Source organism: Paramisgurnus dabryanus, chromosome 13 (assembly GCF_030506205.2).
Source record: "Paramisgurnus dabryanus chromosome 13, PD_genome_1.1, whole genome shotgun sequence".
Classification (NCBI taxonomy): domain Eukaryota; kingdom Metazoa; phylum Chordata; class Actinopteri; order Cypriniformes; family Cobitidae; genus Paramisgurnus; species Paramisgurnus dabryanus.
Genome location: NC_133349.1, coordinates 3,725,311 through 3,746,732, shown reverse-complemented (window position 1 = coordinate 3,746,732; position 21,422 = coordinate 3,725,311). Strand labels below are relative to the sequence as shown.

General features: G+C 37.6%; 1 protein-coding gene across 2 annotated transcripts in view; it reads left to right on the top strand.

Annotated features, from left to right (window-relative positions):
* Nucleotides 1-5,156: 5,156 nt before the first annotated feature.
* Nucleotides 5,157-21,422, top strand: part of tap1 (transporter 1, ATP-binding cassette, sub-family B (MDR/TAP)) — a 32,150-nt gene continuing 15,884 nt past the window's right edge. The window contains exons 1-13 of one of the 2 annotated variants that reach the window (XM_065298908.2): nucleotides 5,157-5,290; nucleotides 7,401-7,735; nucleotides 7,841-8,033; nucleotides 10,739-10,853; nucleotides 11,008-11,138; nucleotides 12,147-12,349; nucleotides 15,936-16,133; nucleotides 16,782-16,910; nucleotides 17,033-17,221; nucleotides 17,707-17,880; nucleotides 19,603-19,762; nucleotides 20,136-20,272; nucleotides 20,481-20,824. In XM_065298908.2, coding sequence (XP_065154980.1) covers nucleotides 7,409-7,735; nucleotides 7,841-8,033; nucleotides 10,739-10,853; nucleotides 11,008-11,138; nucleotides 12,147-12,349; nucleotides 15,936-16,133; nucleotides 16,782-16,910; nucleotides 17,033-17,221; nucleotides 17,707-17,880; nucleotides 19,603-19,762; nucleotides 20,136-20,272; nucleotides 20,481-20,714 — 2,190 coding nt within the window. In that variant the 5' untranslated portion in view covers nucleotides 5,157-5,290; nucleotides 7,401-7,408 and the 3' untranslated portion in view covers nucleotides 20,715-20,824. Of the gene's footprint in view, nucleotides 5,291-7,400; nucleotides 7,736-7,840; nucleotides 8,034-10,738; nucleotides 10,854-11,007; nucleotides 11,139-12,146; nucleotides 12,350-15,935; nucleotides 16,134-16,781; nucleotides 16,911-17,032; nucleotides 17,222-17,706; nucleotides 17,881-19,602; nucleotides 19,763-20,135; nucleotides 20,273-20,480; nucleotides 20,825-21,422 lie in introns of those variants that run through there. The other variant, XM_065298907.2, reaches the window with a different exon arrangement.

The following is a 21,422-nucleotide window of genomic DNA, read 5'->3' as shown; positions in this document are numbered from 1 at the left end:
GCGTTCACACTGGCTCTCTTTCTCTCCACAGACGAGCTGGCTGGCTACACAATACGTCGACCGGACGGTGGTTTCAATGGGACGCCGGGGACCAAGACCCTCTCGGCGAGCTCGTTGGCTTACAGAGGGGCGAGACGTCACGCCGGCACGCCGGGTCGAGTGCTGCCCTTTCCTCGAGACCCGTTGGTCAATCGAAAACTGGACCGGGGCGCCCTTTCGTCGAGACCTCGGGGCGGCGGATCTCTCTCGCCTCTAACTCCACCACGCTCAGTGCACACGATAGACACCCGTCCTCCTTCACTTCGCTCTGGGCGAGAATATGGAGATGGCAACACGGCCTAGTGTTTGTTTTTTGCCACTGTAGCTGCTTCACACAAGGACCCTTCGGCTCACCCACCACGCTGGTTCAGGGGTAGGGCCACTCACTCTCTCTTGAAAACACTCAAACGATCTGCAAGTCAATGTACATGCAACACACCTCCTTCACGGGATTTTGTTACTCACATCTACTGTACTTCCTTCGTCCTAGGTTGACTTCACACTGCAATAGCTCCAGATGCATAGACAGGGCATTTTCCAGCCATCAACACCACTTTTCCACAGGTGTATAGTCACAATGGTAAGTTTCCTCTTCCTTCGTTTCTCTCATCCAGCTTCAGTATCCGTCCAAGGTTTAACCTATAAGGTCTTCGATATCCTTAGCAAGGTAGATCTACGATCCAAAACGAGAGAGAGAGCAAGTACAGCAATCCAAATAGCGTATCCGGCGAGCCCAACTCGGCGCTACGATACACACCAACACAACAGGGATAACAACAGCCCAAGACCGTGGTTTAAACTGTTCTTAAATACTCTCCTAGGTGTTGCTCTCCTCCAATCACCCGGCGCTCCTCATAATAACTCCCAGCTGTGTGTAGTTTGGCTGATTACAGCGTTCGCGACGCTACCGGATGTCCGGTGTTTTCTCTTACCGGTCCGGACGGAAACATCCGGGCGGAACCAAAACTTTCCCAACTTTTGGTTCCGCCTAAAAGATCGTCACTCCTGTGACAAAAACATTATTAAAAACATCACCTATCTCTACATCATTTGTTTATTAGTCAATTCCTGACACTAGAGAAGTTGGTTATACGCTGGGGGGCTCAGAGTGGGGGTACACAAATATATTATATTTAAACTAAAATAACATTCAACTCTATTTTCTGTCCAAAATTAATAAAAATCACATAAAATATCTAATTTACTATAACTGCTGTACATTCTCACACACTAGCACCACACTATGGATTTATAAAGCAAAAGAAGAAAAATTGTGCTTGTTGATTTATTTATAAAGCAAATTTCATGCAACACAGTGTTAACCCAAAGTGCAATAGAGTAAAAAAACATCTGTACAATAATAATAAAAAAACATTGGGACACAAAATTATAGTACATCAGAAAAAAAATTGCCATCAATCCCACAATCCACCTCGAGAGAGTTATGCTCGGCTTCTGTATAAAAGTAAAGACTTGCACTAGTGGAAACAATTGTTAACAAAATTTTATAAAACTCTTTGAAAACTTACTTGCAAGCAGACTCTTGTGGTGTAAATGCAATACCGCTTTTTCTGACTTACATTTTTTATGTGCTTACATGAAGAAAGATACCGACAATCATGTAGAAAACAACATAACCCTCTTGAAAAGCACCCCCATTCTGGCCCGAAACCATGAAAATACTTACTTTCACTAAAAGGGCTGTTTTTACTAAACCATTTATAGTATAAGCATAACTGTGGTATCATTAGATAGAAGACACTTTGAGCTTCGTTTTCCATGTTTCAAAATTATTTTAAGATAAAAATGTAAAAAGTTAGAGAGGTTGAAGTACATTGTAATAAATTTTTTTTGCATAACATCTTTTTTAACACTAAAAATCTTAATGATAAATATATGTGTGAAACCTAGAAATGCAATGAGGCCAAAGCCACAAGTCTAAAGAAGTTATATTTCACGTTTGAACTCAATAGACCCAAAAATGAGGTTCTTGCAAGAGTTTTTGTAAAACTAGTGCCTTTTCCAAGTGCCAGTCAGCCACAAAATAAAAGTCTTTTGTTTACATGCAAACACGTTCGTTCTTTTTATTGTTTATTCTTATCTAAGCGTATAAAATGCCGTATCCACACCAGGATATAAAGCTTCACACAAAGATCGTTGAATTCGTGTTCTAATTGGCTACACGTTCTGTCTATCAATATTTTCCATGAAGTCATTGGAGGAACGCGCGAGTCAGATGACGTCACGATATTTGACAGCGCTGTTTGGATATTATGTATTATACTCCCGCCTACTTGTACAATCATGTTTGAGCGCTGGTTTTGAACGCGAGTGTGATCTCATATACAAGTGTTACGATGTAAATAGTCCTCAGATTGTATATTATAATCTATTACAAGACGTGCATCTGAAATCTGATGTAAACAATGGAAAATATATCCATATTTCACGGATTATACGCATTTGTGGACAAAAATGGTCATTGGATGTACTTTGTTGGAGAGTTTTTATGGGTTATTCACACATCTGAAACAGACTGGATTCGATTCGCGTTCCTTATACCAGCACAAAGGTAAGGAGTCAGTTTATATTATGCATGTTGTTATCTGGACTTCTGTAATAAAATACTATATTTATGATACTAGAGCAATTTAATCTCAAAACGGACACCATACACTGATGCTAAACCCTTCGACCTTTTAAACGATGTATAGTAGTGTTATTATTATTGTTGTTTGTACACAGTAGGCTATATATATATATATTGTTAGCAGAATTTAAAAAAAACTGACGTCTTTCCGTCCGCGAGCTAGTGCGCGTCGAGAGGTTACAACAATGCAAAGCCATGCTAATCACTAATTATTCTTCACATACCGTAAATTTTTGTAGCTCCAGATATACTGTCTTCCTGAAATGCACTGAATTTGTACAAAGCTCATCGATCTGAAAAGTGCTGTGTCCCTGATTGGCCAGCTAATCTGTACGCTGTGATTGGCCTGAATACCTCTGACGTCAGCCAGAAATGTGACGCTCCTTACCATGTTTGAAAGATTCGTTCACAATGCAATGCTAACAGGAGTTAACTTATAGGCTGTGAGTCAGAAGCGGGAGGAATTATGATAATGTCGATCTTGTCTGCATCAATCCTAGGAAGTAAACTGTTGCCTACAATCTCCGTGTTTGTTGTAGTCCAAGAAAAGAGATTTAGGTTGGAGACGATAACTCAACTGGACAATAGCGTCATCATTTATTACTTTGGGGTTTGTACCTTTTGCATATCCTTAACATGTACTAATACACACACTAAACTAAGGAAAATGTAAAAACGTGAATGGGTTGCATGGTTTTGTCAGGATCCTCTCAGAATCATGTCTTAAATTATATCTAGTCTTTGTGACGGGGTCCTGGCAGGACAATTTTTTATGTGGGTTTATATGGTTTTAGTATTGGTTTATTCTGACCACACATTTCCCAGGTCTCGTCACTTTTTCCCCGATCCCTTACTTGTAATGATTTCCAGGTGTATGTAATTTATTTTGTCCCTATTTATTGTCCTTGTGTTTGCTTTTCTGTGCACGTTCGTCTTGTCGCATATCCGGTCTGCTTACCTGTGAGTACTAAGTGAAATCTTAGTCTGTTTAATGTTTTGAAAAGTTTATTGTTGGTTTTGTTAAGTTTAGTGTCAGTTTAGTGTCGTGTTTTCCTTGTCCTGTTTTGCCCCCACGTGGGTTTTGTTTTCCTGTTTACCCGGTTTTTGTTCAATAAATTCCTTTGTCGTCTACGTTTGCTTTTGGGTTCGTATCTTGTTTAAAGACCCTGACAGGTTTATTAATATACTATCTGTAAAATACACTCTAAAACTGTCGGGGTTATTTTTGACACCAATCATGTTAAATATTGGACAGAACACACGACTAGGTTAAAATTGACCCAATGCTGGGTTGTTGTATCCCAATTTCTGGGTTATGTAAGAAATAATTGATGACAGTCGTTGAATTATAAGAAAATAATGCACACCCCAGGTGGTAACGCCGGCACAGTTTTCACAATTGACCTATGGTTAAGCCATGCCCCCAAACACGATGAGCCAATCACAGTGTGCATAGCTAACCCAATACACGTGGACATTCTCTGCTTTCCCATCCACTGAAATGCATTGCAGTTAGTCAGTTTTCATTCATTTTTATGTTTTCTTGTTATTTTAAGTTTAAAATGGTTAAATGGTGTGCATGGGGTACATGCAACTAGGACAGGGTGTATTTTTTACCCTTTCCCAAGCCACATCTCAACCGAGATAAATGTCTGCTCTGGATTAAGTTATATGGTAGACCACAATAAATTAAACAAGGATGTCTACATCTGTTCTAAACTAAGTCAACAAAGTATTTGAACGTTATCTTTAACATCTGTAACTTAATGTTAGCCTAACATTAGAAAAAGTTAACGTTAGCTTGTAGCTGCGTTGTACATCATGTCACTTAGCTTCATTAACTGTAAATAACAGAGATAACAAATGTTATTTGTAATAGCAATGTTGTGCTGAATGATTCATGTAAATACTGTAGCACCAAACTAACGCAGAGGTACTCTTGGTAAAGATGGTAAAAAGGCTTATCCTGGAAACGTATACAACTTTAAATTTAATTTGATCATGATGGCAACGAGATGCGGTTTATCGCGTTTACATTGTGACCTGTACATTTTTGCGTGGAGCTAAAGCTTCGCAATTAACATCTTTTAAGTTTTTAGGGAAACTTTACTTTTAAAGTATGGACACACATCTTTAAGGTGAATTGTCACAGACTCCATATGACCTGGTAAAGTTAGCTATTAGTTCATGCTTGGACTAATCAACAGAGTCAGTGTCAGTGTAGTTATTCTATTCAGATGTGGTGATAAATACAATTTTATTCTTCAAACGTCTTATGTGTTAAAAAATTTAAAAGTTTATCACAATCTGTCTGTTTCTTTTGTTGCGGCTCTGACAGTTACTTCCGGGGACCTTTAAGAGTCCGCTTTTAACCAATAGGCTTGAAGTATTCCTGGAATAGTTTATTTATGAGTTATGCCTTAACGGTATTTCACTTTACTTTTTTAGTTTCGGTTTCTGTGTGGTGGTGAGTGATATGGATTTTGTGTGTAGCGTGAAACAGGCTCGCACTTTCTGTCCGCTTGTCCTGTTTTTAATCTAGTATTGTCAACCCAAAAATTTTTTTTAGATTTTCGTGAATTTTATTAGGTGCAACGCAAGGTATGTACATTTTACTTTTTTATATGCCATATTGATGATTTAATGAATCACCAAGTCTCAATACTCATATAGTTATTAAATCAATATGTGTGCATAATTATTATTTGTTATTACTTTCACTTAAGAAGAGTTGTGCACCATTTATTTTAATTTATATTTTTACATAAATACTACTTTGTACTTAAAAGCTATAATTTTGTTATGACTCTTTCCTATAGGTTGCACATGGGGAAAAAGTAGCTTAATTCCACTTAAGAAGAGTTGTGCACTTTTTAGGCACTTTTTAAAATATCTTTTTACATAATTTTTTTTACTAACCCAATGACTCTGCGCTTTCCAATAGGTTGCACATAAATATCGTGCATATGTGCCACAAGTACTCTATCAGAGCGGGTTCTCAGCACAGCAGCCAGCACTTCAATCTGAAGCTTATTAAAACTAGACAAAGTGAACAAGTTGGTATTTCTGGACAAAATTAAATATTTTAAGTTAAATGTAGACCTACAAAATGTAAAAAGACAAGATTCTAGCAATGTCAAAATCAAATGCCTGACAGGATATTTTCACAAACTAACACACGTCATGTCTCAGGCATAGACTACAGTATTTAAAATAGCATATATGCATAAGTTATATTTTCAATTTAACTTATAGAGCAATTCCTGCAAATATTTTAGGTTAACTATATAGAAGAGAGTTACTGTATGTCGACTTGCAGCGGAGTGGGGTGGGGGCGTGGCATCACGATGATATCATCGTCCATCGGCTGGCTAACAAAATTTCCAAACTCAAAGATAAAAGAGAAAATTTAAATTTAAATATGAATCAGCAAAATATTTTAGGAAGCTAGGTAGTAATCTTGCTAAAATTAGAAAATTGGAGGAACAGAGAGTTATCACAGGTATTTCGGTAATGTTTAAAATTTTACCAGACGTCTTAACAGAGGAAGAAAAATAAGAAATGCTTAATTTGCAAGAGAGCCTGGATAATATATATAAAAAGAAGGCAGAAGGAGCTTTTATAAGATCTTGGAAATGGTGTTTATAAGAAGGGGAACAAAATTCTGCATACTTTTCAAATTGGAAAAGTATCGCACAAAAATTAATTAAAACTATTAATGAGTTGAAAATTGGATATCAGCTGTACTTTCTGTGAAGAGCTAAATGAAACACTTGTGCATTTATTTTGGTCTTGCCCGCATACCAAGAAACTTTGGGGCAAAGTGTCTCAATTTATTATTGTCCCTATTTACCCTCAATTGGCTTTGCGGTGGGAAAATGTTTTGTTTGGTTTCACTCAATATGATAAAAATTTATGTTCTGAGTATTATGTGATAAATTTGCATATTAGGTTAACCAAATTTTAATTGCACAAGTCAAAATTCTTTAAAAAGAAACCAAGCTTTCTGGAGCTTGCTGATAATATTAGGCACTATGTTCTCTCAATATCTGAATGTACAAACAAAAAAGCTGTTAGATCATATGACCTCTGTAAGCTTTACAAGATGTTTATTTAATCTTTTCCTTTACTTTTTTCATTTTTTTTATATATATATATAACCCTTGACCTCCCTGGCTTATTTGTGATTTGTTCATAGACTTTATTGATGTACAGATAATTCTTGCTGTATTCTATTTTTGAATCAATAAAAAAAATGTGATCCTGAACTCAGAAATGGAGGAAAACCATTTAACAATCTAACTCTGCAATTCCGTACATTTATAACGTGTTAATAAACAAATCTGTAAATAAAAAAAAGATATCGTCCATCGGCACATCCCACAGCTTTTCTTTTCAATAATTTTACAAAAACGCATTTGTAGTAACTTTAAAGTATCAAGGGCCGAGCAAAAATGGAAAACAAATTTGAGAGTGAAAGTGATTTTCTTATCAGAATTATACATGCTGGTCCTAATACCATGATGATATTCATGTTTTAGACATCGTCAACTCAGTTTATCATGGCACTTTTGGGGATTAACACATTGTTTAGATTCAACTTTGTTGTCAAGTGCAGGTTCAATGTAATGCAGTTAGCATCTAATCAGAAGTTCTAAAAGTGTTTTGTAAATGAACACAAGTGAAATATGTGTTTGTTTGTTTGTCACAGCGCTGGAGATGAAGGATAAGATGACCGTCTCTCTGTTCGCTGTGTTGGCATTATGTGTGGATGTGTGTGCCGTCATGTTGATCGGTGCTATCCAGCTGTCCCCCTCCTTCATCAATAACACCTTCATCACAGTTTGGGCTGGAGGTCTGACAAGAACCTTCCTCCTCCTCTTACTCATCTTCACCTCTTCTGGCAGCCCAGCGTGGATGAAAGGTTTCGATGGGGTGCTGATCGCCGCAGGTCACGGTCTTTTGTACCCGGTGTACATTACGTTCCTCTGGGCATGTGGCAGGCCTACTGTGGAGCTGGTGTGGGGTTGGCACACCTTACAAGGGGTACGATGTCTGTGTACTTTAAATCTAATTAATTCACTCAGTGTTACTCAGCTTCATGTCATGTCTCCTGTGATAAAGTCATTGTAGTTATGAGTTATGTTTCAGATTCTGCAGGGATACGTCGTGTTGGCTTTGTCTTTGCTGCTGTGGAAACGCAATGTACCCACTCTCCTACCGACAACCGAAAAGCAGAAGACAGAGAATGGAAATGCATCCCTGATAAAACTCCTGGGATACATGAAGCCCTTCACGGACCGCTTTGTCCTTGTCTTCTTTTTTGTGGTTGTTTCTTCATTAGGTAAATGTGTTTTTTTGGTGTTTTGTCCTACATATAAATAAATGTTTTTCAATTGTCTGTCAGGACTTCAAAGGTTAGTTTACCCCAAAATTAAAATTTTATCATAAATCACTTACCCCTGTATCGTTTTATTGGGGCATACACACCAAACGCGAATTCAACGATTTGCGTTGGAAGGTTACAAGCAAAGGCCATGAAAAGGCACAAACACACATGGGGCGATGCCAATGACGCAAATTGGTTGGCGTGTTTGCCACGAAAACGCGTGCTATTCACCTTAAATGCGTGTTCTCGTTGCCTCATAATAATATTATTGAACTACTGATGGCACATGGACCTTTTTGGCGATTTCTTTTATTCTTTTCTGGGCTTGATTGTGAAAATAAAACTGCAGGCTATGGGACAGACACAAGCCTTCCAGTTATCATCAAAAATATAAAAAAATGTGTTCTGAAGACAATCAAAGGACTTGGAGGTTTTAAACAACACATGGGTTAGTGATTTATGATCAAATTGTAATTTTTTGGGTGAACTAACCCTCTCATGTAATCTGTAAATGATTTCCTTGAAATCCTGTCTACAGTGTTAGTGAAAGAAAGGTATCTAATGTTACTTTCATTTTCAAGTTTGCTCTGTGCATAAAATCATGTCCAAGAACAGCCTGTTGTTATGTTTAGATATTCATTTGAGCCTTTTTGATGTTTAAATGGCAGAATAATGTATGTTAATAAGGACAGATTTAGTTTATTTGTCTGTAAGGAAATGATATGGCTAATGTCTGCTTGCAGCCTTGCACACATAAAAAAGATTTGCTTGAGGATTTTCCAGAAGAAAAATTTCCAGATGTGACTGAGACCTGGTTAAAACAGGGTGACTTGATGCCTCTTGCCGAGATTGCTCCTCCTGACTGTGCTTTTTTCTGTCTCCTATTTGCCCTCAGCCTTCATGTCTCTCTCAAGCTATTCGCTCAGATACTGCAAATTTGTTTTCTAAATATTTTTCTTTACATTTTAATAATAATTTTCTGAGCGAAACAGATACTGAATGCTTGACTGAGATATTTTATGAAGCATCCTCCATATATATGGACGCTGTTGCTCCGCTTAAGCCTAAAAAGAGGAAGGTTGCTGACCAGCCATGGTTAAATGATGTCACCAGCGCCTTCAGACAAGAGTGTCGAAAAGCGGAGCGAAAGTGGAAAAAAGATAGGCTGCAGGTTTATTGGACATTTTTAAATCAAGTCTTTTTAATTATCAAATGGCAGTAAAAAAGGCAAAATCAAACTGCTTTTCTAAATTAAATTCTGACAACGATAAGCGACCAAAAGTCCTGTTTGATACGATTGACTCTCTGCTAAACCCGACTACAGATATTTTATCTGAGGCCTCTACTGAGCTTTGTGAAGACTTTTTAAAGCATTTCACTCAAAAAATGTATGATTTTAGAAGTTCCATTGTTCCATCTGAGCCATGTCATTTGCAACTGCCAAGTCCTATGAGTTGTTTGTCTAACTTTAAACCTGTCTCTCCAACTCAGCTAGCTGATATAGTCTGTACTATGAAGTTTTCTGCCTCTAAGTTAGATATTATTCCGGCTCATCTTTTTAAAGATGTTTTTTCTACCATAAGTCATATGGTAACTACTATCATAAACAGCTATTTAGCCAATGGCGTAGTTCCAGTTAGTTTTAAACATGCAATTGTGCAACCTATGTTGAAAAAAACTCAACTTGATCCAGAAATGTGCAGTAATTATTGGCTTTTAGAGAAAAGTAGTTTTTTCACAGCTTCAGTTTTATTTGATCTCTCTTAATATTTTGGATACATTTCAATCTGGCTTTAGATCATTACATAGCACTATGGAGTCAGCTCTGTGGAGTGTTACAAATGATATTTTGCTTGCTCTAGATTCAAGCCCTTGTGTTGTGCTGGTTTTGTTAGACCTGAGCGCTGAATTTGATACTATCGACCACAATATCCTTCTTGAACGGCTAGAATATATGGTGGGTGTCAAGGGCACTGTACTAAAGTAGTTTGCTTTCTACCTGGAGATGAGGACTCTTTTCTGTAAATTTAGGAAATTGTTCCTCGTCATCTGCGCCTGTTTTGTTTGGTGTGCCCCAGGGATCTATTTTAGGACCTTTATTGTTTTCCCTTTATATGCTGCCTTTGGCTCACATTTTTCAGAAGTACAACATTTCTTATCACTGTTATGCAGATGATTCTCAGCTTTACCTTCCAGTAAGGCTTGAAGGGACTGCTTCATTTGATGTGTTATTGGAATGTGTAGATGAGATCAAAAGCTGGATGACAAATAATTTTCTGCAGCTAAATGAGGATAAAACAGAGGTTTTAATTCTTGGATGTCCAGCAGATTTGTTGTCTGGCTCTGCACCAAGGTATATTTGTGATCTAATTGTACCTTATTGTCCTGGTAGGGCACCTAGATCTTCAAATCACTTGCTTTTAAATGTGGATCAATTTTTATTGTGTTAAATGTGCTTTATAAATAAAGTTTGTTGTTGTTGTATGAATACATAAATAAAGTTCAATTGGTAGAGCATTGCGTTAGCAATGCAAAGGGTTGCTAATAAAATGTATATCTTGAATGCACTGTAAGACTCAAAGCATCTGTAAATGTATTATAACACATGTTTGGTAAACTAGCACGTATACTAGTATCCCCTCTCTCTGTTTGTCTCCCAGGTGAAATAGCGATTCCTCATTACACCGGTAAAATGACAGACTGGATCAGGAATGATGATGAACCTGAGGCTTTTAACCAAGCTATTATTGTAATGACCCTCATGACCGTTATGAGGTGAGACCAAAATACATATTTTCACATATTTCTGACAGAAAGGTTACTCCAAACATGAGATATGCAGCTCATTCACAATCAAAACATCACATGACTGTAAGATTTAAATGATTGTTCTTCACAAATCTTAGGATTTCCTATATGTTTTCTGTAGTGCTGTGTGTGAATTTGTATGTGATCTCATCTTCAACATCACCATGAGCCGAATCCACACATCCATTCAAGGACTCGCCTTCCAGTCAGTCCTGAAACAGGAGATTGGATTTTTCGATAAATCTTCGACAGGTAAAACTTTAAAGGGACATTCCACTTTTTTTAAATTAGCTCATTTTCCAGCTCCCCTAGAGTTAAACATTTGATTCCTACCGTTTTGGAATCCATTCAGCCGATCTCCAGCTGAGCCCAAGTCTTTAATGCTCAATCATAAAAGGTAAATATTGTAGGCTACCAAGTATCTGAAGATGTTTTTTTTAATACTAATTAGTTGTGTAACGGATCGCAGTTTATCCATGATCCGTACAGATCACGACCCACAGTTCGGCTCGCATGAGATTTGCGGATTAATACGCAAATTTAAATAGGGTAAAAGTTGATCATTTGCACATGTTTCAAAGGCTTGCAAATTTTAATCAAATTTAAAAAGGCGCTAAAGTGAGCAATTTTCTGTACGCACAGACGCACATGTGGTTGAATGTGTCCGGTCCAACTCCGCCCTTCAAAGATCAGCACTCTGTAAACTTGAGAGAGAGTTGCGCTACTGTGTCTCATACTGTAGTCCAGTAAAATACATTTGGCAAATAAAGTACTGAAAAACAATGCAATTTTCCCTTTATGGGGAGCGACTGTTTATGCTGCATCTTCTTCCCGAAGTGCCATTTGGAATTCGTCCTCCGTTTGTGTGGACACGTTTTTAAGTGCATTAAACATATGTAGGCATGTCAGATTTACAGTTATTCCGCTTATATAATGTAGCCTTTTTTAATGTTTGATGACAAGATAGAGACTTAAGGGAAATATTGTAGACCAATAATTTAAGTTTAATGTCCTAAGGATCAGCCTACTTATTTGTATGTCCCACAGCTGACATTGAACGTTATTAATCAGTTCAGGAACTTTTATTTTTTTGTTCTAACTGTTCAGGAACGTCAATTTAACGTTGGAAACGTTAAAATACTGTTTCTGTTTGGAACGAACCAATTGGGAAAAAATTCTGGTTTAAAGCCCTGGTGTTATCAGCAATCCCTAACAATAATTTCCTAATATTGTTGTAACTGTTACTCTTCTGTTCTTTAGGGGACATCGTGTCTCGTATCACCACCGATCCGAACAGCATGGGAGAAGCGCTGAGTGAGATGCTGAGCCTGCTGTGGTGTTGCATGCGTGTCATCTTTCTGTACGCCTCAATGCTGTTGCTCTCCGTCAAGCTGTCCATCTTCACTGCCCTCGGTCTACCCATCATCTGGATCATTCCAGAGTTTTCTGGCAAGTTCTACCAGGTACATCAGAACCAGTTGTTAAACTTTGTCATCTATTGCTTTGTAGGTTAACATCGTAAAAGTTGAGGGGGGAGTGAAAAGGTAAAAGCACCTTTAAATTAATATATTTATATTTTGACAAATGGAAAAAAGTAAAAAAATTTAGCAGTTCCCATTTACTTTCAATTGGGGTCGTTTAACCCTTTTGAGGGTTAAATAAAAAATAGTTATAGCAGTTAATATAAGTTTATATTAATAAATTAAAATGTATTTATATTTAAAAACAGTAAAAAAAAAGTCTGATCCAAATTTCAAGTTCAAATGACGGAAATTAGGTTTTTGTGACTCTTTTAGTAGTTTTACCTCACAAAAGCCAGTAGGTGTTAACGGTTTGTGCCTAATATTTTTACAAAGTATCACAAATAGGGGTGTAACGGTACGCAAAAATCACGGTTCGGTGCGTACCCCGGTTTTGAGGCCACGGTTCGGTTAATTTTCGGTACAGTAAGGGAAAAATGCAAACATTAAACTGCAGGTTGTTTATTACTATAAACTTTTTTACAATTTGTTTACACTTTTTTTAAACACTTTTTATTAAAATATAATATATATATATATATATATATATATATATATATATATATATATATATATATAAAATGAAAAAATAATAAATAAAATACTACTGCAAAGTTATTTTTTACATTATTTTATAACAGTAGGTAACTCTTTTCTTAACCTTCTCTTAAACCTTTTCTACTTAAACCTGGCACTAAACTAACAAATTCAATTCCTGAATACATTTATGAACTACTAGCCTACATTTTATGCCACCAAAAATTTTCTGTTTTGATTTATTTTGGATTGTTTAACTCACAGTATTGAATTGGCTATGTACCATCTCTGTATAAAAATAATATTACTGCTCTATGTGTAACTGCATAGCAAGCAACATGATGATATACTTCTAATATACTCATTTTGAGATGAGTGAGTTGCATACATAGCCATCTTTGATCTTTTGCACGTTTCTCCTAATCTTTGCTTGTGTTGTCAATGTAAGCTGTGACTTTACTAACGAACCCCTCCGCAGCTGAGTAACAGCTAAGTAAGCCCGGGTTACAGCTCTTCTCTGTCCCGACCAGCTGATCGCATTGTGACAATGATATGATTGACGTGAGGTGCAGATGAAAAATCTGATCACGCATTCCTTATTCTCCCTGTCACAGAAAGCGCGTCTCATGATTGCGTAGCAACGAAAGACGCGCAACCTCTCACACACTTTTGAAAGAACAAAACAGCGCGTTGATACGCGTTTAACATGCGCTTTTAGACACGACACGTAAACGTTTACATCAATAATCAAACGAATATACAACTAAGTAAATAAAAATCTTTCTGCGGGCCGAATTATGTTATATGTTTGACAGGAGTCTTGCGCTGAACGCGGAGACTTCCGCCACTTAATATGTTCGTCTGGAAACCCACGTATTATGTTCCGCACAGGCGCACGTAAAAGGCCCTGTCCCAAATGGCGCACTTCATGTGGACTTTCGGTCTCGTGGCCTTAAATTGCGCGTTCTCGCTTAGTCTACGAGTCCGTAGGGTGCCCATCTGTCATTTTTACGCTTTGAAGTGTGCTCATCAGCGCCTCCTTTGCCCCCTTGATGCGGTCTTCAGCAAAGCCCACACTGCAGCAGGCTTCGCGCACTTTGCCAACCCAGAAGTCCTTGCGAAAGGGCAATCAGACCAATCAGACGACGGAAGGGAGGAGTTCACACTGACGGGCAACTTCTCTACCTATTTCCGGTGTGATGCTCGAGTCTGTCCCAAAATACGACTCTGGTGCACCCACGTGGACTCCCATCAAGGGTCCCTAAAGTCCGGACTACGTGATGTCATCAAAGTGTGGACTCTGAGGAGGACCACAAGTCCGGAGTGTCTGCCATTTGGGACAGGGCGAAAGATTGCACTCGGCCTTTCGTGCCGAAAGCCCTGAACTGAAACGGTCCGATACGAATACACGTACCGTTAGACCCCTAATCACAAACTAATAAATTACTGTCACTGCATTGTTATTACTGCAAAAATGAAAAATAGGTTCTTAGAGCTTTCCAACGATATATATATATAGTTTGTTAAGATTTTTGAAGATTTATAACAGGATATTAGTGTTACAAACATGTAATACCAAGTTGGCCCACTGGAGCGCCCATGACATTTTAGAAATTCCTCTCCCTATGTTTTCAAAAAATTTAAAACTAGACACTTAGGGGTGGTTTCCCAGACAGGGATTAGCTTAAGCCAGGATTAGATCTTAGTTTAATTGGGAAATATAACTAGTTAACAAACATGCCTTACTAAAAACATTACTTGTGTGCATTTGAGGCAATACAAATTTCACTGATGTATTTTAAGATATGTCAGTGCAAGTTATTATCAGTTTGGACAGCTCTTACATTTATTTTAGTCTAGGACTAGTCTAATCCCTGTCCGGGAAACCGCCCCTTAGAGCTTTCCAACGATGTATAGTTTGTCAATAATATTTTAGTTTTGGACTAGGATATTAAGGGGTGCTTTCCCGGACAGGGATTAGCTTAAGTCAGGACTAGGCATTAGTTTAGGAAATATAACTAGTTTTAACAAACATGCCTAACTAAAAACATTACTTGTGTGTAAGGGCACTGATGTTTTTTAAGATATGAAAGTGCAAGTTGTTTTCAGTTTGGACAGTTCTTACATTTATTTTAGTCAAGGACTAGTCTAATCCCTGTCCAGTGAAGAGAAAATACGTCTAAATGGGAAGCAATTGTTGTGCGATAGACTGTACTAACAGATAACAAGAATTTGGAGAAAAAACACAGAAAGGAGAGGTAAATAGGTCGTTCATGCCAACCACCATAGACCACAGATGGGTTGACAAGTTGCTAAGTCCCTATCAAGCAGAGGTTTTACTTTTTACTTTTTTCTGGGCTATTAAACCTACAAAAATAAGGCTACTAACAAACAGCACTAATTTGTAGAATTGTGTATAATGTTTAATGATTTGTTTAATTAAAATAATAAGTTTTAGAACAAATTTGTTATAAATTTTCTTTGGGGGGGGCACGAAGGAATGCACTGACTGTACATAAGGGGGGCCGCACGCTAAAAAAGTTTGAGAACCACTGCATTAACATACTTTTGCTCAAGTAAAATTAAAAAAAAATATTGTAATTAGGTATTACATTAATTTTAATATGCAATATATTACAAAATACACAGTATGATTATATGCTTTAGAATGTAGTGAAGTAAAATTTTTCCCAAGACAAACACCCTAATAAAGCACAGATGCTTGGAAAATGTAACTAATGTAACTAAGTATTGTCCACCTCTGCTATCAAGTCCAACTAAATTCAATTTAAGATGATAAGTGTCAGTTTTTTTTCAAATCTACTTTTCATTTTGACAGGATCACAAAAGACACCATGAAATGTGCCGCTCAATATACCTGCAATGAGATGTGCAGATGACAATACCACCCCTTTAAAGTTTGCCAGAGGTTATCCTCTTGTTTATCAAGAAATGATCAGCAGTCAAATCCAGGTTCTTCTTTTTTCCACAGAAACTTTCTAAACAAGTTCAGGAATCTCTAGCAAAGGCCAATGATGTTGCCATGGAAACGTTCTCATCCATGAAGACAGTGAGGAGCTTTGCCAATGAGGATGGAGAAACCGAGAGATACAGGAAATGTATGGAGGAGACCTACGCGCTAAACAAAGTGGAAGCCGCCGCTTATGCTGCCTCTACCTGGACCAATAGCGTAAGTCAGGGGTTTCCAAAATGTGGTTCATGACCCCATAGTAGGATAAGGTGGGTCGCGCAGTTGCTTAGCTGTTGCGGTGAATGCACGAAAACAGTTTCAACAAATTATGACAAGCAATGGCAGTGGTTTGGATGTATTATAACATACAACTATTTTGATATTGCAATCAAACTTCTGTTTAATACAGCAAGGAAAATAAAAGTTGCTCTGTTATAAAAGAGAACAAATGTGTTTTTCTCCCATTTAACAATGTTTTGGAGGTTTCTTACTCAACTTTCAGACTTCCAGTTTGGAGCAAAACCAAACACTAAAGCTGCGCCAAGAACAGCAAACTACCATAATCTCACTATTTTTGCAATATGCATACTGTGCATTCATGAAATAAATACAGGGGCTGTTACTACATTTGCCAAAATGTGCAATATGCAACCAAATTGCACTGCATAATACCGTATCTCACAATGTAGCATGCTTAACCCAAGCTTATTTTTCCAATGCGACAAATTAATGCGTATTAAAATTTGGCAGTATACAATGTGTACTGCCTAGTATTTAGAAAGTAGTATGCTAGTTATCCATTCTGAACATAGCAATGCTGGTTTAAAAATAATGCATTTCTAATGTATCTCACACATCTTTTTTCAGATGTCCAGTCTAGCTTTAAAAGTCAGTATACTTTACTACGGTGGACGGCTTGTGACAGGAAATGGTGTCAGCAGTGGTGACTTGGTGTCCTTTGTGTTATATGAGCTGCAGTTCACTTCAGCTGTGGTGGTAATGCTTCACATACTGTCTGATTTTCCTATAATTATTGGTCATGATAAGAATGAGGGATTAGACCCTAACCCTAAATCCTTCATCCTAAATGTTTGAAACACATATTACTTCCTTCACAGGTGCTGATGATGTACTGGCCGCAAATCCAGAAGGCAGTTGGTGGTTCAGAGAAGACATTTGAGTACGTGGAACGAAAGCCTGATGTCCCTCCTGATGGATCTTTAGCTCCTGAAAAACTTGATGGACGCGTGCAATTCAAAAACATCACCTTTGCTTATCCAAAGCGCCCAGACACGGACGTACTAAAGGTATGGATTTGAAAAACAGGAAATGCCCAGCATATTTGCTAGTTTAGCAAATCATGAAACGTATCAAGAACATGTCTAGATACCTTAGAGTTTAGGGGTCTCATTTATAAAGCATACAGTTTCCACACAAAGGTTGTGATCTATAAAATAACAAACTTGATGGGAGAATGGGCTTGCAAGGTGGGATCTAAAGATGATTTATGTATGCACACACTTGCGGGTGATCTGTGATTTATAAAGGGAACATTGCTTTGTTTTATAAGTACTAATATTTTTTGCTGTATGCCATTTTTGGCTTTTGTGCATACGTAGACTTTTAGTAAGGATCCTACGCACCGTTTTATAAATCAGACCCCAGCTCTTTTAGTTTAAGTCACCAAGATATAAAAACAAAAATGTAGTAAAGGCATAATAATGTATGAAATGATGTTGCTAGTTAGTGTTTATATTGTAATCATCATGTATTTTTACTGGGTTTTTTTTAGGATGTTTCTCTCGAGCTGAAGAAAGGTAAGATTACTGCTCTTGTGGGTCCTTCAGGTTCTGGTAAAACCACGATTGTGAGTTTGCTGGAGAGATTTTACCAGCCTAAAAATGGGAAGATTTTATTGGATCAGAAGGGTTTGCAGTTCTACAAGGACCAGTATTTGCACGAGAAGGTAATTTAATGTTATTTTATGGTTTTGAAATATGATTGCAAATGTATTTTACAGTTTTCATGTGGTTACGCTAAAGATCTTCATGTAAGTAAAGCTAAAAACTATTACTGGTAGGGCTGCACGATTAATCGCATGGTAAACAGTCTGCATTTATAGCGCTTTCAAAGACCAATGGCCATCCAAAACCCTTTACAATTAGCCTCACATTCACTCACACATTCATCCACCGACGGCGGTGTCAGCCATGCAAGTTGCCATCCAGCTCAATGGGACCAGCTGGGGTTAGGTGTCTTGCTCAAGGACACTTCCCGTATATCTTCTGGGATTGTTGCCGGAAAGAGGACCTAGTCAGATACATGGTTACACAACAAAAGTTATGGTTCAGCTCTTTAAAACGAGAGATAACATGCATATAAACATTCACCATGAGAAATGTTGCAAACTAGATTGAAGCAGTTATCAGGAAATGATAAATGAGACGCATAAACAATGATGCACGTGCTGTAGTAAGGACGCGCGTGACATGGCAACATGAAGTTGGTTCAACTCTTTAAAATGAGGGATTTACAACATTCACGACGAGAAATGTCAGAAAACTTGACTGAAGCAGATATCAGGTAAGTTAGCTCGTTACTTACTGTGTTGAAACAGAGATCATTCACCAGCATAAAAGAAAATCGCGTCACGTGCTCATTTAAGCTAAAATAAACGTAAATACCCGCGCGTCATCCCAACAAAATATATATATCAGTCCCTCAAAATGCGGGTTTTAAATGTATTACATTTACATTTTGTCATTTAGCAGACGCTTTTGTCCAAAGCGACTTACAAGTGAGGTAAACAATAGAAGCAATTATGGCAACATAAGAACAGCAATACATAAGTGCACTGGAAATAGTCTCATCAAGTCCAACACAATATACATAGCCAATGGTATGTTAGTAATTATATATATAGATAGATAGATAGATAGATAGATAGATAGATAGATAGATAGATAGATGAAGAGGAAGGTAAATAGAGAAAGAGATAAAGGGAAGGGTAACTAAAAAAAGATAGTAAATCTGTAATTAGGAAGTAGGTAATGGCGGAAGAGATGGGTTTTTAGCCGAGTCTTAAAGACAGCTACAGTGTCAGCAGATCGTGTCACGACCGGCAGATCATTCCACAGTTGTGGAACAGCTCCTGAGAAGGTATGCGCTAGTGTTTTCTTCCCTTTTTGAGATGGTACCACAAGCCGTCCCTCAGTGGCAGAGGGCAGTGATCGAGAGGGTACATAAGGCTCTATAAGCAAGTGAAGGTAAGGGGGTGCTGACCCAGTGGTGGTTTTAAAGGCCAGGAGCAGAGCCTTAAATGTATATAAACAATCACAATAAGAAATGTCTGAAAACTGTATTAAAGCAGAGATCAGGGAGCTCGTCAAACATGGGCGTCGGAACCATTATATGAGATCCCACCCATATGGGCGTGGTGAAAACATGCGGAACTAGCTGCTACTACTGCCTGTAGTTTTAAGCCTCTGGCCAAAAAAAAAACGATGACGCAAAAATCGTCAATTTCCGTCATCGGAGGCTTTTTTCCAGACAAAAAATACACACATCTCTCATCTCAGGGCGATATGAAGGGGAGAGGCATGGTAATTCCAAAATACTACTGGTTTTCTACTGATACAAAGCTTAATTCTAAATCCTGAAGTATTCCTTTAATATGTATTCTTTTCAGATTAGCGTAGTTTCACAGGAGCCGGAACTGTTTGCTCGATCAGTGCGTGAAAACATCAAATATGGTAAAGAAAACGCCTCTGATGAAGAAATGTATGAAGCCGCCAAGAAAGCCAACGCACATGAGTTCATTTCTAACTTACCTAAAGGATATGACACAGGTGAGCTGATAGAAAAGCTTAAAGCGAATGCAAATCTAATGTTGTAATATTATGTATTACTCATTATTAAATTATAAACCGTGAGTGTGATTTGTATCCAGAAGTCTGTTTAAATTCACCATTATTCAATTCAATTCAATTTTATTTATATAGCGCTTTTCACAATTGTTAATTGTTGCAAAGCAGCTTTACATGAGTAGATGTAGGGCAGAACACAGAAAATCAATAGATAATATAAGAAGTATAGCGGCTAAGGTTAAACCGTACAAGCGAGCGTATTAATAATCTAACGTATACTGTAAAGTATACGTTAGTTGCCTATTAGATGTAAAGGGGTTGAGAAGGTAACATGGGTTGTATTTTTGTTTCTTAGATGCAGGAGAGAAGGGTGGTCAGGTCTCTGGTGGTCAGAAACAGCGTATCGCCATCGCCAGAGCTCTGATTCGACAGCCACAGATTCTGGTACTCGATGATGCTACAAGCTCATTGGACACAGAGAGTGAATACAATGTAAGTGTATTCACACTTCTTTTGTAAATTATATTAAAAATAAGTGTTATATGATTACTGTCAGTTATTATTGTCATCTCCTAGCATGCAATTATCATACATAAAACACAGCTGTTGACCAATCAAAATCAAGGACTTAAACCAATGGTGCAATGGCTCTTTATTTGATAAAAACCTTGTCTATAAGCAAACCTTTTTTTTTGTGCAGGTGTATAACACTCTGAAAAATGACCCAAAGAAATGCACGGTTCTGCTCATCACTCACAGACTGAGCGGGGTGGAGAACGCAGATCACATCATCTTCCTCAAAGACGGGGAAGTGGCCGAACAGGGAAACCATGAACAACTACTGGCCAAAAATGGATTTTATGCAGAGTTTGTGAAACAACAGAATACGGCTATTCATCGCAATACAGAAGATGCCGCAGACGCCAACCACTGATGTAGACCTGCTCTTCAGCACGCTTCCATGTGATATCAGCAATACAATTTACAGATGCTCGCATTATTTCTCTATAAATACATATTTTTTATCTGCTCATTTATGTATATGCTAGTGTTTTTAAATAAGGTGTAAATATCAGAAATCACGTTTTAGTATTGTAAATAAATAGAAAATTCTTTATAATTTGTATTCATTAGTCATTAACAAACATATATTATTTGATATAATGAAAATGTATTCGTATTAAATCAAAGTATCTATGTATTTGAATGTCTTGCATACATTTAAAGGAACAGTGTGTAAGAAATGTATATCAATTAATCATAAAATGGCCACTAGACATCAAGAAATCATGTTCATTTCAAATACTTTTATCACTGACAACAGTGGTTTGGCCAGGATATTGTCATTTAAAAATTGGAGCCCTAAACTGATGTTTATGTTGTCATATAGTGTTTTGGTCTGATGCTTCTATCTACCAATCACAAAGTCAGTAGTGTTTCGGCATACAGGTTGCCAACTTTGCTCTAGTTACCAAAGCTGCAGCTACGAACGTGTCTGATAAAAATGTCTAATGTTATGAATCCGAAATACGTTGTGACAAAGGGCTCTATTTTAACGATCTGAAACGCAAGTGCGAAGCGCAACGCGCAAGTGAGTTTGTGGGCGGATCTTGGGCGCTGTTGCTATTTTCCCGGCGTGAGA